This window comes from Cariama cristata, unplaced genomic scaffold (genome assembly GCF_000690535.1).
Source record: "Cariama cristata isolate BGI_N322 unplaced genomic scaffold, ASM69053v1 scaffold44844, whole genome shotgun sequence".
NCBI lineage: Eukaryota > Metazoa > Chordata > Aves > Cariamiformes > Cariamidae > Cariama > Cariama cristata.
The window spans coordinates 1-17,442 of NW_009615532.1; the positions used below are offsets into that span (position 1 = coordinate 1).

A 17,442-nucleotide genomic window follows, 5' to 3' on the forward strand; every position below is an offset into this window, starting at 1 on the left:
TTCAGCCGCGTTAGCCTCGCTGTGGTGTGTGCCGCGGCGCTCGGGGGCGGGGGCTGCTTAATTCTGAGTCGAGGGCTTGGAAGGGCTTCCCCTGGCCGACGTTTCAACGGGCTAGGTAAAGCAGAGCGTGGTTACTCTGTTGGCGGTGGGAACTAGGAAGTCTTATCTTAGGAAAAAATAACTTTAATATTCAGTTGGGAGACAGGAAAGCAGTTGTAGATGGCGAGATGCTGCCAGTGAGGAAGACGGTTTCAGCTATTTGGAGAGTAAAATCTGTGGGTGAAGCCTGTCTTTGCAGATTGCAGTTGTAAGGAGGACCGGGGGGAGCCGTAATACACAGACACTGAGTTTCTTTGCCGCTTTTTGTTCCAGGGACTCTCAGAGTGATTTCTGAATATACAAGTAGAGAGTATACACACAGTGACTACAATGATGAGAGAGGCTTTCTGTAATTGATTATCAATGCAAATTGTACGATAACTCCTGTAAGCTGCTGAAAAGTAATACTGTGTTCTGTTGCTGGCATTTAGCAATGTAAAATATGAAATTATGCAAGAATAGCCTCTAACAGTTTGCTGGGGGGGAGGGAGTCTTGTCTTTGCAGATCTGTCAGTCAAGTGTGTGTGGAAAAATCACTCATGTTCAGAAGTAACACCCCTTATCCTACTGATATTGTTGCTGTCCCTGGTGGACGTGATCTGCTGTTCTGCGTGCAGCTGGATGACTGTAAGTAACCTTTCTTTCCGCACATTTTTTTTAAACCTGCGTGTTATGATGGTTACTAATTATTTGGACTGTTACAGTTCCAGAGAGACCATAGTGAATCAGGGTCCAATCACCAAAGACAAACAAACAAAAAAATCATTCTGTTCAGTTTAAGGGTAGGGTCTCTGGCCAAACACAAATCAGCCTGTATCAATTGCTTCTATAACTTACTTAATTTGCTACACTTAGAGCGGCAAATAAGGGTTGATGTTTGAAATATACCACTATTATCCTTTTCAGAAAGTGATTTCTTATCATAAAGAATCCTCTTGGATTCTTTATTTCATATGCTTAATTTCATACTTTTTCTCTGCTGGCAATGATTTTTCTCTAGTAATCGTATACCCTCACAGGGTATGCCATTAACACTTTTCACCTTGTCTGCTTTCCACGTTGTACTTCATTTGACTGATTTGATATCTAGCGCTCTGGCATTCATTGCAATTCACTAGAGTCTCACACTGAAACACTTAACATTTTCTCTTTTTCAGTCTTTTGCCTGGGAGTTTTGACCTCCAATCCCATCTACTTCTGACCTAAATCATAGAGCATTTTAGGTTGGAAGGGGCTCAGGAGGTTAACTGGTGCAACAACTAGTCAAAACAGAGTTAGCTTCCAATTATCTAGTCCTGCTTTCAGCTCTTCACAGACGTTGCCTGAACGTTTTGCATACAGGCAACAGCAAAGAAACAATGAGAGCCTCATAGTACATAGTATGATAGGTAGTAGTGCTAGAACTTCACCCATTCCAATTTTCAGAGGTCTCCGAGTAAAGATGAATTTCGATGAGGGTTCAACCACAGCTGAAAGTGCCATCAGGCTCCTGAGTATTCCAGCCTATAACTTGAAAGTAGCTACATTTTATCCTTTTCCCACACCACCCATAGTGTCTTAAAAATAGGATTAGAAGGATTCTGAATTGATAATGTCATCCAAAGGAAGCATCATCTGTGTCCAGATTGATGGCATCAGGTATTTTCTGGCCATTTAATATTTGGGCCCCATATCTATCACATGATTAGGCCCACTGAACAAGCCCTAGACATTTAATTGCATGTGTATATTAGGGGTAGCGCACCTGGGAACAACAGAATTCACTGCTCACATGGCCTTTTCCTTTTGTGCTTCTTGTTGGAAGAACATCTGGGAAAGACTTTATTTGGGATCACCTGAAAGATGATGAAGTTTTCTGGTAGAAATAGCCTTCTCCCCTCTGGGAAATATCGCCTTCTCCCGCAAGGAAATATAGAAACACATGTTCTCATCAACTGATTGTGGAAGAGGCCTTTCCAGGATGGATGGTGATGTGAGCTACCGCTGCCGGAAATGTAAGCAAGCCTGCTGCAGAGGGCCTCCTGGAAAAGGGCAAGTGGGAACAGGCTCTGAACCTAATAAATTATCCTGGCCAGTAACAAAGAGATTATGATGCACAAGTTGACTTCACCTTATTGAAACCATTGCTAGCAGATACCAGAGAAGTGTTCAAGCTTTACTAATACTCCTTTATGATACTCTTAAAATATGCAGGTTTTTCTTCTTCCTCTGCTTGGTCACTAATGGCTCTTTAAATGACTGTCCTCGTTCTTTCTTGATTGCAGTACTCTATTTCAGCTGACTTTCCTGAAGTGTAAAACATCCTTTGCTTCACCCAGTCATCTTTCTTGCCTATTTTTCTGACTATTGCCATCCTTCAATTGCTTTATTTTTCTGCTCTTTCGTACTGTTGTTCTCCATCTGACAGCTGTTCACAACTCTGGCATTCCTCTAACCTTCACAGCTCATCGCACCCAATCTTCTCTTTCTTTTGTGCCCTCTGTGGCCCGTTCTTCCTTTTGCAGTTTTTCCCAATACTGCTTTTTCACTGTCTTTGTGCTAAGGGTGGAGTTTCGCATATGTCTTAAGCTGATTTTAGACTATATTGAACTAAATGGAGGAGTGTGACTGCTCACCATATCCCTGACAGTTCCTTCTGTCTAATCATCATGTAGCTGGCTGGAGTCAGGCAGTCTTGCTGATCCAGCTGACAATTAATTCATTAAGAGGAAGAGATCAGTTCTCAGGGACAGTTGGAAATACTGGATATTTTCAACACACTTAAAGTATATTTGAAAGCATTCCTGTTTCACATACTAGCTCCTCAAGATAACAACTTTGTCATTAGTCTTTCCAAGTGTTAGGAGAATATTGCTGCTATTTCCGCTTCTAAATCAGTGCAAGAGCCAACATGAGTGCATTTTAAAGTTACAAGAATCATTATTCACGAGCCTGACTCCTGTTTTGTTTGTTTTGTTTCATTTTTTTTAAAGTTTGTCTGGTTTCAGACAAATTGTCTGAAATTCTTTTTTGCTTTTTTCTACAAGATTGAATAGCTTTTCGTAGCTAGCATACATTCTTGAACAAACTACGCTATGAACAAGTTATATATGTCTTTTCTCTGAAAACTTAAGCAGTTTGAATATCTCAAGTTTTGCTGAAGATGGCCTTTTCTTCCAGCTTGCAGGTATATTTTGCATTATGTAATGTTGTTAATCTGCCTTAGCAAGTATTCAGCTTTAGTAATAGAAGAGTACATAAAGAACTGCATTCCAAAGAAAAGAAATGGTTGTGAGTAGCACAACTACCAATGTTTTCTTTTTCAGTCTAATGATTATACCCTCAAGTAAATAATAAGAAAGCTGCTCTGTGCACCTATTTTTGTGAACCTTGTAGGAGCTTAATACTTCTTCGGCCTTTATCTCCTTAAAAGATTCAGTTGGCTGCTTGACTAATGCTCTATTTGGATATAAAAAAGTTTTTATTTCTGCTTGCTGCTCTGTACATCTGAGCATCTGCTCTGCCCTCAAACAGCAGAATTACACTGAGAGCTTAAGTTTTGGGTTTGGGGTTGGTGGTTTTTTTTTTTGGTACTACCAGAATCGAGGATACTGCCACTCACTCCTGTTGTCAGTATGATCTGTAGTCCTCGAACCTTGTAAGATGTTTTATTTGGATGCATTAAAAAGCTTATTGTTTGAACAAGTCCATTAGGATGAGTTTACATAGTATGTCCTTAATAATTTGCCATTTTATGACTTAGTATTTTAGCAGTTACTAAAGTTAACAATTTAGTACATTATAACATTGTAACCATACTGAATACCACTGAGTCAGGAGGGCCTCACTGTGAGATACAATAGAAAGTCTGGGGTTTTTTAGGATGCCTATTCTCTATTCATACTTACTTCGAGTTTTACCAACCTCAATTATTTTGAATCCATTTAATGTTTCTTTTAGTGAACTCACATATTGGTAGTGTTTTGTCATTAAAATGCCATGTGTATCTAATTTGGGCATCTTTCAGAAATTAAAGCACATATTAAGATAGTTATCCTAAGCAGTTTTCATGCTTTTTGGAAAATCACATTTGTGTATTAACACCTGTTTGTCATGAAACAGTACAAACTAGTACTCATGAGATGATCCTGTTCATAGCTCGTATTAGCCTGTTAGCAGTGTTACTATGGATCGATTAATATAAGGCACTATCTAGCTCATAATTACTGAAGTTGTTCTTTTTAAAAGTTTTGGCACAATATTTACTTTTTCTTAGATCTATCTTTTATAGTAATTTGATATTGGCAGATTTTTTTTTCTCTTTTCAACCTTTAGCAAAGCTGAACTATTTCCAACAGCCACAGGATATCAAAGAATCTGATTTTTTTAAGTTCTCAGAGAAGTACGGCAGATACTCTTTCTTAGCACCGTCACAAGTCCAGCCATCATCCTCTGCCTTTTACCGGGTGAGTTGAAAGAAAACAGCAATCGGTTTGCAGATGCACTTTTACTAAAGCTGTCTGTAATGAGATCTAATGAGAACAGATTGAAAGATTCTTATTTTTCTACCTATAATCCATATTATCTCTCAGTTCTTTTCATTCCTTATTGTGTAAAAAGTTTCTGATTAGTTTTCTTGTATTTAAAAGTTTGGACAACACTTTAGACAAAACTGGGTATACACTAAGGAGAAATATAAATTTGCCTCTGTGCCCTGATGATGTCTTCACCTTGTGCTTGACCTCGCTATTCCACAGTCGCTTTATGATTTCTCCAAATTGTCTTTTCAGGCTGGTGATCCAATCCTAATCTACTTTGATTCATCATCTATACTGAGTATGCTTAGACAGCCAGTAAAAATGGGAGCCAGTGGACTTTGTGTTGATGGAAATCCTGCTGGTTAGTAAAGGGGGAAGAATTTCTTAGGTGGTTTGCTTCTGTTTTATCTGTTGTCATGTCTTAACTCAGGCTTCCTGGACAGTAAAAGCACAAGCTGTACTCGAATTTTTGCCAACTTGAGCAAGAGCTGCATTACTGACCCTGCCCTAGATGCTGCCTCCTACTACCGTGACTTCAGTGTGCTAAAGGTGCATGTCATATTTCTTCCTTTTGCTCAACATCTTACTTGCTTGACTTTGCATTGCTTTCCGTTGCAATTTCAGCTAACTGGAAAACTAAAGGTCACCTGGTATGTCATCCCTGATCTCCCGGTTGTTAAGGCCTTCTTGCTGGAAATCCTGTTAAAAATGTCATGATTGGTGATAATCCCTCAATTCAAACTATTTTCCAATGAATTTCAGTTATTAGCAAATTCTTAATGCATTTAACAGGTATTTCATCAATACTTCATAGTTTTAATGGTTTAACTACAACTCCCTCACATTTTAAACAGACTGTTTATCAAAGTATTTCTATCTGTTCCATCAACTTGATCAACCAAACAATGCATGTTCTTAGTAAAGAATAAGGATTTTATTTACACAATATGTTATCTCTAAAATCATACCGAAGGCCAGTTATCAATAGTAGCTTTATTTACATTCATAGATTGAATTCCATATCAATTTCTCCATTATTTATCCTGAAAATAATTTCAAAATAACTGATTTATTGTTCTGGGTTCATCATGCTGATCTTACTGAATGTTAATATGGAAATATCACCTTTTGCCTTCTACAGTTTCTCTGGTGTTGCAAGAGAAAACAGCAGTGTAAATATTAACACCTTATTAAGGCTAATGACTTAGTTTACCTTTATATTGGAAATCTAGAATCATAGAATCATAGAATCATTATGGTTGGAAGAGACCTCAAAGATCATCAAGTCCAACCCTATACCCGATGCCACCATGCCCGCTAAACCCACTAAACCATGTCTTGAAGCGCCACATCTAAACGTTTTTTGAACACCTCCAGGGATGGTGACTCCACCACCTCCCTGGGGAGCCCGTTCCAATGCTTAACAACTCTAACAGTGAAGAAGTTCTTTCTAATGTCCAGCTTGAACCTCCCCTGGCGCAACTTGAGACTGTTTCCTCTTGTCCTATCGCTAGTTACCGGGGAGAAGAGACCACCCCGCACCTCGCTACACCCTCCTTTCAGGTAGTTGTAGATCAGGTCTCCCCTCAGCCTCCTTTTCTCCAGACTAAACAACCCCAGCTCCCTCAGCCGCTCCTTGTAAGGCTTTTTCTCCAGGCCCTTTACCAGCTTTGTTGCTCTACAAACCGTAGATCTACATAACCGTAGTAGAGCGTCTTCTATTGATCAAATTTAACTCATGTTTTCAGGGCTTTCTTTGTCACTGTGACCACAATTTAATTTTTCCTTAAATGGAAGCTGAAGTAACTACTTGATTCCAGAAAGGGGAGCTCCAGGAATGGATCAAAGATGCTGATATTTTAAAGGGTCTGCATTCTGCAGGTCATTAGCAGGGCCAAGAATAAAATTTGTCTTCTGATGTTCTAAAAATGCTTTCTGTGGATTATGTCTGTGATTTCTAGATCACAACTTGACAAGTTTTGCACCTTGAAATAAACAAACCAGTTTTTGTCAGTATAATATGTAGGCTCTATTTAGTGATGGTTTCATGACTTTAGGCACTTGCAAACCCAGAAAACCAGTTGGTTTTTTGGTGTTGTATGTTGGTTTGTTTGTTTTCCCCAGGTCCCAATTAATGACACCATTGTGCAGTCCATGAAGGTCAGTCTCTATTGCCAATGAAAATAATTTCTGCTTTTGAAATAAAACGATCTGGAATCTTAGGCATTCATAATAATGCACATGGGTTGGGAATTTGGCAGAATGGGAATGTTCTGTGTCTGAGACAAGATTTTTTGGACAAAAGTGTGACATTATAGAAAAAAATACAGATATAAGGAAAGATGCACATTTAAATGAATGGGCATAGATAGGGCTGAAGTCAGGGAGGTAGCTTGTTTTCTTAGAAAAAAATGGGCATCTGGAGCAGGGTGAGGTGTCCACAGATCACAGCTACAGCAGGAAGGTAAATCTGAATTGGATGGAAGAGCAGTGGGAAAGAAAAACGCACATTCCTTTTAAACAATTGCTAATTGTTAATATGCTTGCTGTCTTCAGGTAAAGGTCAGTGCAGTCGCACCACCTGGATCTCCCCACATGAAAGACAACACATGTATCAATGCTGTTTCTGAGGTATCTGAATCTTTTTTCCTTTGGGCAGCTGAACACTAGCTTAAAGTCATTGCCCTATTACCTGACACTGTCTCTGATTCTTTTCTGAATTGGACTTTCAGGTGATCTATGAGATAGAATTCAGTGGCACACGTGGGATTCAGAGTGTTTCTGTCTGGTTCAAAGTGAGCGACATCTCTGGGAACTCAGGATCCTCTCTGCAGCAGCACTTCACTTTGCACTTCTGGGTCAGTGGCCCCATCCTCCCTGGGCTTGTACCAAGTTTGTAGTCTATAGTTTGTGACCCAGTTTTGTACAGATGAGATGTGAAAAGATTAGAGTAGTGTCACTGTGACATGATAGTATCAGAACCCTGGGACACAGCTGGTGGTCGAGGGAAGGAGGGGACACTGCTCTGGTCTCAAGTAAACCATGTTAGTAGAAAAATTCAGGCTCAGTGTAAGCATGCAGTCTTGCACTGCACAAATTTGAAGGGGCTGATTATTTTTATCTGACTATTTTTTGCTGTTGTTTTGATTTGGTTTGGGTTTTTTTTTGCGGGGGGGGGGGGGGGGGGGGGGGGGGGGGGAGGAGAAGAGGAGAGGATGAGATGAGGGTCACCAGCATGGTCTTGTGAAGAAAAGGGTTGGAGCTGGTCCTGTATATGATGTATTCAGTGTTTGTGAACAAGGCTGCTAAATTTATTCCAGGTATTTAACTTTGCCTGCGCAGTGGGGAAAAAAGAGTTACTTTGGAGGGAGTGGAAATCTGGGAAATACTAGTATGTGTTGAAGCTCATATAAACCTTGTCCCGTAGAGGCAATGTAAAGTGTGATAAACGGTGACCTCAGGGGTTGATAAGTGCGCAGTGCAACCTTGCTGAAGTTATCCCCAGAGGCTCTCCCCATAAAACAATTTAGAAGTGGAATCTGCCACTCAGAATCGGGGTCAAGGCAGGGTTTGTCCTGCAGATCATCTGTAGAATTGTCCAGACTGATACGTTCACTTCTTTAGAGACAAATGCTGAGCAATAGGAATTGATTGTCTCAAGAACTGTCCTGGTAGTATCCACATTTCAGGGTACTGACATTTAGTTTTTTACTTCCTGGACTGCAGAAGAACTTGCCAGGTAAGAAAGAGGATTTGGAAACAAATAATGGTGCTTTTAGTAGTGCATAATATTCAATCATTAAAAAAATGGCTTACGCTTACATTTTTCAGAATGTGAATTTGATCTTCTGAGATGAATGGATCTCATTGGTGCTCGTGTTTTCCTCTTCCTTTCTTTCTTCCTTTTGCCTCTTTGTAGACCAGGACTCTTTCTCATACGTTGCGTAGAAGTGGAAACCCTGGCTATATCACTGGAGCACCACTGTTGATTGCAAACAGTGGAGCCATGCAGCATGTATCCTTTTTCTGCTATCAAGTTTTATTTATCACTGGGTTTATTGACTTCTGGTACTCTACTATCTGGACTTTACCTGTGAGGGTATACCTCAGTATTACGTTGCAGCCATCAGCAGGCCTTTTGGTCATGACTGAATTGTAGTCCTGCGATAGGGATAAAGAGGAATGTGGGGTGAGAGGATTGTTAAATACAGGTTGGGTGTCCTATATTGTCTGTTTATGCTTTTCTTTGGCTTCTTGACATGCAGTCTGTCAGATGAGCATTTTACGGAGCGAAGATGATGGAAGTTGCTCACGGTTCCTCAGACACACAGTACAATTTGGGAGAAATATGAGGACAGGCTGCAAGCTCAGGTAACGACACACTGCAGTCACCCTTCCTGACACATTTGGAAGGTGTGGACTCATTTAGCATGCCTTTCCATAGTCTCTCACGCACTGCTTCCCGGAGGTCACCAATGGGTCTCTACGGATCTTTCACATACTCCTAAGGAGACTTGAATGTCAGAGAGATGGTGGACTTGTAGAACAATCTGAACATCGTGAAGGTCTTCTGGGACATTTTGAGGCTGTAGTCTGGCAACACGTCTAGCGCAAGAGTAGAGTTTGTATTTGAGTAGTAAATTATAATGGAACCTTAAAAAGTGATTGTTTTGATGATTTGGATCATTCTTTTAGGTGACAGGGGAGGTATATGACCACTGATGTGATAAGATGACTAAAGAGCTGTCAGTTTTCCTTATCATGTGTTACCCTGCCATGTTCTTCTCCCTTCTTATTCCAGAGAGGATGGAAACTGCATCCATTTAATACCAATACTTACGTAATGATTCTGCTGACTCATTACAGGAGCGGAAGAAATACTTGTTACGAAGGAAGGATGTTGATAGCATTTTTTTTCTGTCCTGGAAATCACTTTGTCAAAGCTGTTATTTTCTCATTTCCAGCCTATCCCCAATACTGGAAGAAAGTAACTGTAGTTACATCCAGCAGAAGTTATACAAGGCTCTTCAGGGGATGAACAGAGCAGAGGATCTTGCTGCAACTGGCGGTGCTCATTCAACCCAGGCAGAAGAGTGGACAACTATTCTGATTCATAACTGCAGTGTGCAGGTAATATGAATGCAAAAACACCAGCTGTGTGTATTTTTCCTTTCGTATCTTTGTATTGCCTTGGGGAAGTGTGGGCATGAGAAAAAAAGGACCAGCTTGTTCATATAGGCTTACTTTCTTTGTGTGATGATCCACTGACTCTCAGGGGTCTTAATGCCTGTAAGCAGTCATTCTTGTTATGGTTTATATTATTAGGATACTTACTGAAAAAAAACCAAACAACACCCCAACAAAAAACAAACCCTGACATTTAATATCTCTTGAACCCTGTTCCTGCTATTTAAATGGGCAAAAAAAAGTTTAATACTGAATCCAGTGTTGTATTACCTAGTTTTCTGACAGCCTTCTGGAACTAATACTACCTGGTTACTTCCTATTAATTTGATATTTTTATTATTATCATCCTTCCTGATTTTCCAGTTTCTAGGGATATTTATATATTTCCTAATAAGGGTAAAAGTTTGCCATCCAAGTACTTACAGAGGAGGGAAATTCTATTTTAATAATTATTAATCTGTCAGATGGCCTAATAGAATGCAAAAACCAAGTGGTAGAGCTGAGACAAATTCTGTTTGGAAATGAGATGACAGTGAGATGGATATAGCTCTAAAATGGGTGGGTGACTTGACCAGAAGTTAAGAGGTTAGTCTGAAGTGACTGATTCAGGTTCTGTGACCTATGCTAGCCAACATATTAGATACTGACCATAATGGTCCTTTTTCACCTTTAAAATACTATATTAAGATGTTTGGGGTATATTTTATTTTCAGGCTGTGAATTGCACTTCCTGTTGCATGGTTCCTGTGACCCTGGAGATACAGATACTGTGGGCTAAAGTGGGCCTCCTGTCCAACCCACAAGCTCAAATACTGGGTGCACGGTACTTTTATCAGTGTCACCCCCTGCAGGTATGGAACTTAAAACCCCTCCCTCACACACAGAGGTAATTAAATGGGATTCACAGGTTATTTAAGAACCAAGGAATCAAATGGTCTTGGTATTACTGAGTTGAGATTTACTGAACTTTGGCAGTGGTCTGGCTTCAATGGCAAGAGTTTGTATTCAGCAGCTCCATAGAGGAAGGTGGTTTTATGGTCTTATCAGTACTGTCCTCAATCAGTTGTACAACTGGAAAAGGTACCTTCTTTCCAAACCAAACCACCTGCTGCCACTTAAAGACTCAAACTCTAAACTTTTAATTATGCTCAGTATAAAGTTGTAGTTATAAACATTCAATAACTACATGTTTATGTAGTTATCTCTCTTGATATGGAATTTGAGTTTACTTACATTTCACAGACTCCACAGCGTGCTGATAATCTGCGCAAGAATATATTTCTGTTCCTCTAGGGGTTTTGAAATCATCAACAGGTAGCTGAGGAAGAGGCTAATGCTGATGGCAGCAGATTTGAAGAATTAGGGGGAAAGCTGCAAGGCAGAAAGCAGGTTTCTAAGAGAAGATTACATGATGGAAACTTTCAAGGTCAGGTTGGATGGGGCTCTGAACAACATGATCTAGTCTAAGATGTCCCTTGCTCATTGCAGAGGGGTTGGACTGGATGGCCTTTGAAGGTCCCTTCCAACCCAAACTACTCTATGATGTCATGACTTCTGCAGCACGGGTACTTGCATCTTGGAGCTAACAAGTCCACAAAGGAGAAGGAATAGTCTTTTTCAAGCCTGTGTCAGTGGGTCCCATTTTGGTGCAAGGCTGGATTCCTGACATCACAAAGTCTTTTGGGCAGCCCGTGTATTTCAAGGCTTATACTTCTCTGCAAGGGCTTTAGGGGGAGCAGCTGACACCTGCCCATGGTATTCTCATGGCAGTGAGGCGTGACATGGCAAGTGTCTGCCTGATCTGTTACTACTCTTTGAACTTCAGACTCAGTCTAAATGAGACTTTACTTCACTTGTTTGGATGTGTCTCATGGGACCTCTTTATCCTCCCTTCTTGCAACATACATGAAAAGAACGTGACAGGAAAATGTTCACCTTGTAAAACATGTTGCTCTGAGGCAAACTGACACCCCCGTCCCACGAAGATATTTTCTAAATCTGAGCTCTTACATGGCCTCATTAACAAAACTGCCTGCGGAGGGAGACTTGCATTCTTAAGAAGAGTGCAGGGTGCATATCCCTTAGTAAGGATTAGCCAACAACTATGAGATTCAGATTTCATCTGCTTGAGCAACTGATGCTAATTACTTTAGAGCTGTAAGGTATACTGCAAAGCAAATTATAAGAAAGCAAGTTTCTGGTAGCAAGAAAAAACCACACCAGTAAAATCAGTACCAACTTCATCAGTGGCAATCCACAAATTAGAGTTGCTAGTAAAGACATTTTAGTAAAGGTACTAGTCAGTACCATACCCAGCAGAATTGCAGCCATTTGTAAGCATACCAGTGAGATCACCAACGCATGCTGTATATTGCTTTACTCTTAAATTATGTCACTTCACAGTTTTAACCTACAGATTCTCTATCCGAGGACTATCCATTCTTTAGAGAAAACCTTTTCCTTTAGACCACACCGTCACTGGAGAGTTGCCTTAGTGATTGACCAGAAAATACAGAACCTGGCAAAGACATCCCGTTCTCTACACCCACCCACAATATCTAGTCACAGTTGTATTCGGATGTCCTGAAAATACAAGACAGTCTCAAATGATGTAGAGCTATACAGGAGCATGCTGGAAGTTGCTCGTGGCTGCCTTCTCCCAGCTGTTGAGGAGGGGTTATGCATGGGCTTTTTTCCCCACTAATCTCTCTAATTTTAAGGCAGACTTTGAAGGTCCAGACGCAAAGCCAGAATCATTTTGAGGCTTTTTGTTGACTAAGGTGATTATGCCTACAGTGTGTTAACTCATTGATAGAACTTATTTCTCCTTCACTCCTGATGGATATTCTAATTTTAACTGCTCAGCAGGGGCAATTTTTGACCCAGGAATGATCTGGCACGGAGGGCAAGAAGGCCCAACTGCAAGAAGGGGTTAAACTGGCTGGAAGCAGGGAGCCAGAGACAGACTTCTTGGGAGGGAGTGAAGTTTCCCTTGGTGATAAGAAACAGCCTCAGCATTGTCTTGTAGCCGTCCTGGAATGGGAACGCTCAGGGGCCACCTTTGGGCAGCAGAGCTGGGCTGGGGGATGGACCCACAGCCAGGCTGAGGTGCCTCATGCCGACACTCTCGGGATTGGTGCTGGTGCAAGTGAATATAAGAAATCTGCTTGTGACGCATGTTTGCAGACTCCATGTAGAACCATGTGTTGCAGTAGGACTCTGCCCAATGCATTTTTCATTATATTTTTCTTTTAGATTTAAGCAGAAAAGTGTTTTTAAATTGCCTTGAGAGGTACCACAAAAATTCCGCAACAGAGTCTCAGTACTTTTCTCTCAAGAGTCATAAATTCTGTCTTGGAGCTTTTTCAAATGCTTCCTGCACAACTTTGCTCTAAAGGCAGTCTTCCAAATTGTTTCCAGGGAAGTGAATGAGGTGGTGGTTTCACAGATTGGCCTAAACCAGTGCAAGCACAGACGGTCTCCTGCCAGTAGATTCCCTCTGTTGAGGCTGGCGTGCAGAGCTGGGAAGCCAGGACAGGGAATGAGGTTGCTGTTTTGGCAGCAGCATGGTCTTTAATCAGCCCAAGCTAGCCATGAAACTCCACACAGCTCAAAGAGCGAGTGTATTGGTTGTCTTGCAGCACTCTGTTGAAACAGAAGGGAACTGAGGCCTTAGAAGTTCAGTCCCCTGTTCCATCTTTACCAACTGACCTACAAATCTGTCTCCTTTCTGAAACAATATCCTAAAATCGGAGAAATAAATTAATTGTTGTATTGGGTCCCTGCTTTATTTTATTGATATATTATTGAAAGGATCAAATCTTGTGTCAGTCCTGTCTGTTTCTAGCAGCAATCACCTGTCCAAAGGGCCAGGTGATCTTATCTTACATAAAATATGTAATTTTATAAAAAAGAAAGCTAGCTTTTCTTCTGTTCTTATTACCAACTAGCTGATATGTCTTTCCTCTGAATAGGTGGCTTACTGTAGCAGAGCTTGAGTCACTGCTTCCATTCTGGAGATTTGTAAGATACAATGCACAGTAGCTGCTTGCTGCTCTTTCCTGAGACCTGTGCCCTCAATTTACCTGACAAGTATCAATTTTGGGAAAGAGGAGTTACTCCACTAAAAAAAAAAAAAAAAGTATCTGGAACACTTAACTCTTACTGTCCTAAAGACATCTTGCTTACCAGTCATCTACAGTGGGTATCCATAGCAAATCGTGGAGGGAAGTGTCTTTTGTATTAAGCTTGCTAAACTCTTTGTGGTTTCCTCCTTGTTACAGTTCCTAAGCACGAGCACAGTACCTTTGACAACTGTCGTTACCTTCACTGACATGACAGAATGGCCAGAACCTCCACGAGGCCAGCCCCAAATGCACTGGAAGCTCCCATTTGACATCTTTTTCCCATTCAAGGTGGCACTGAATTTGGAAAGAAGTTACAGAGGTGATCTGGCTATCGGTTTTTTGTTGATTCTAATACTGTCTAGTATTCTCTACTTTTGAAAAGTCAAGTAGACGGAGCCTGTACTTAAAGTTTGCTAAGTGAATTGATACATTCAGAATATGATCCAGATCATAGACTTTTCTTGTCAGGTTCTTATCCTGTGCCTATGATACCTATGTGCCTTCTGTTCTTGGATTAAGCCACATGACTAGCTTCTCTCCTGTGTCCTCTCATGCCCTATTCTCCATACTCACCATCTGCGAACCTCACTGCAGTGAAATACTTGAGAGACGGAGGAATCAAGAGACGTTGCACTAATGAGGAACAAGGAGGGGGACATTAAAATGAACATTCCATGTTCCCACAAACCAGGAGAGCTTTCTAAACCAAGGACTATGGAAAGAGGAACAAAGTTTAATCCAAGCATTTTGGAGCTGCATCCAGTCATCTTCCTGTTGGAGAAGCACCTGATTTTTCTACATGGAACTAACTGAACATTTAAAATACAGGAGCCTTCCCAGGCAGCCTGAATTATTATTTTGTGAGTAGACAGGTCTGCCAGTCACCTTTAACCTGTCCTTGTTACGTGACAACCATGCCTCTGTGACAGTTTTTGACTCTTATTTATCTATGTCTTTTCAATTGAAATTTTCATGTTTTAATCACTGTTTACATTAGCAATAGTGTTACACAAAGCAAAGTAATTGTAAATGTCCCATCCTCTGAAATATAACTGAATTTTAGTTGTTTGTCAAGACAGCTTCCTTCCTGATCTTTTCTTTATTTCTTGAAGAAACAGGCCGGAATATGTTTTTTGCTAAGTAAGAAACACTCTCTTGTGGCTCCAGATAGGAACAGATAATGACAGCCACTGAAATTCTAAGTGGCACATCAGAGCGTTGTGAACAGTCCTAAAGAAACAAATCAATTATTTTAGGAAGAATTTGTAGATGTATTATGAGACTGAAGCTTACTGCAATCAATACCTTACCTCTCTCTCAGGCTCTGGGACCAGAATGTAAGTTTATCGTTTTTGAAGTTGAAGGGGATCTTCTGATTATCTAGTCTGCCCCACTGCATTACACAGGCTAAGGAAATCTGCTCAATCGTTCCATGAAGTTGTTGGACGACAATATATATTTTTTAGCAAAGAATTTATTCTTTATCTTAAATTCTTCAGACGATGGAAAAATCTGCCCCATCTAATGTTAAGTACTCCAGTGGAATCAATAATGCGCAAGAAAATCAGAGAAATCTGGCCTAACTTTAACAAAGTGTATTTGGGTTTTTTTGTACATATACTGTGTATAGCAACTTTGTTGCTCTTCTTCGTCACAAACTTAAACCAAAGAGTACAAAAATAAACTGAAAGACTTGTGATTAGTCACGATATCAAAGGAGATAACCTGAATAAAACAAAACCATGACCCATCTAAACCACACAGATTATGGAGTAGGTTCGCATATTTAACTTTCTGATTCTTTTACGTGGTTTATTAGCTTGGAAATCATTCCATGCAAGTGTCTGCTGCTTCCATTGCTTCTGGTTCTGGCGTAGCCCGTGAAAGCCAGTCTGAACACATGTGCATTCTAGCATTACGTATGGCTGGTGGTACGAATTCAGCAACACGCTTTGATTTTTAGATAGACACGGCTTCTCCACTGTGCCTGTGATGTCTTTGCAAAGCTTTTAGTAAAACACGTTTGTAGTGTATGTCACGTGTCCTCTCGTGCTCCTAGTTTGTAGAATCCAGGAAATTAATTTAGAGGTGACAGTAACTGAATGGAGCAAAGGGTTAGCTGGAGAAACTTGCCAGGCATCACATTGTCAAGTGTGTCAGGATATGGCTTGAATGAAAATGATCTCGCATCTCCATTTTCCGCATTATTGAGATCATTCAATTAGGTGACTACAGAAGTTCTTTTTATTCTATGAGCTGCAAATACATGGAAGTGCTATAAGAATGCATCACCTTGCTATTGTAATTCTCTGTCGTATCCCTAACCTCCAACATGTCATATTTTCTAGCACCATTTGGCTCCTCTGACACTTCCTCATTGCAGGGAATGGAGCTGTAAAGAGCCTTGTCCATAAGCTGGTCTAGCCTGACTTAAGGCGTATTCAGTTCTAGCCATGCCATATCACATGGATGTGGGTTTAGAGTCTGCAGTTTCCTATGACAGTTTCTTTCAGTGTCTACTTTGTCATGTTCTGTTTTTCCCCACTGTCTGAACTTAAATGGCCTCTGTTGCAATTGAATATCAGGCAACATTATGACAATGTCATGCGCCTGCTTTGTGCGTGTGTCAGATATACAGAATGGGGTATTTATGCTCCATGTCAGAGGGCTGAAAATGCTGCGCAATTTCTCTGTTGCCACCATTCTATCTAGAACCATCTTTCCAATGTGTCCTCTTTTGAGAAAGTAAGTCTATTTTTACATTGATGAAAGATGCAATTTTGGATTACAAAGTGAGAGCAGACTTACAAAAAGTTAATATAAGTGCATTGTTAGTAGCGATGTGAATTGGGCTGCACACCCAGCTCTTACATACGTTCTCCCAATGGGTTGCCAGATCATTGTCATGCTGAAAGTGAACAGCAGTGAGTTTTCATTCTTGCTGTCTGAAAGACTTCTTCCTTTCATCATAGACTCCTCTCCCCACCCAGCAAATAGAAATAGTGAGAATGTGAATTTCTGAAATGAAATATTCTGAGATCATTCTTCCCTTCTATAATGTAGGAATGTACATAAAATGCAACAAAAAAGCTAAAGAAGACATCTGAAAAATTTCTCTAAGCTGCATAGTGTGCTTCCCTTTTCTTCAGGTACCAAGTAGATGAGCCCGTTAAATTTGTTTGCCAAGTTTTAGCCACTGTTTACCACTGTAGGGTTTGTAGCGAAAGGAGAGGTGTGTTGCATCCTGTGCTCACGGTACTTGCCTTCTTCATCTGACTCGACTTACTTGTCCAGTGTGCCACTGTATGTCCGTATACCTTAAGAAACAATTACTATAAGAATATATAAACATGATCCTACAACACATTTGCAGTCTTCCTTACAAGACCACATATGAGACCCACAGGGCACGGCACGCACTGTGTCGCTAATGCCTCATATCAGAGGGACCTCGCACCTGGAAGTTTTCCTAGAAAGCGTATTTCCCTGCAGCACTGCTTTACCTCCACCTC

The 17,442-nt window shown here is 40.6% G+C and overlaps 1 protein-coding gene across 1 annotated transcript; it reads left to right on the forward strand.

Annotated features, from left to right (window-relative positions):
• Positions 1 to 604: 604 nt before the first annotated feature.
• Positions 605 to 14,308, forward strand: TCTN3 (tectonic family member 3; the record flags this gene model as incomplete). Its single annotated transcript, XM_009699809.1, has 12 exons — positions 605 to 726; positions 4,414 to 4,544; positions 4,869 to 4,977; positions 5,047 to 5,165; positions 6,741 to 6,776; positions 7,173 to 7,247; positions 7,349 to 7,474; positions 8,536 to 8,631; positions 8,890 to 8,987; positions 9,581 to 9,746; positions 10,517 to 10,654; positions 14,087 to 14,308. Coding segments are annotated over 12 exons (1,438 nt in total), but the record flags the coding sequence as incomplete, so codon positions are not given.
• Between the last annotated feature and the right edge of the window lie 3,134 nt (positions 14,309 to 17,442).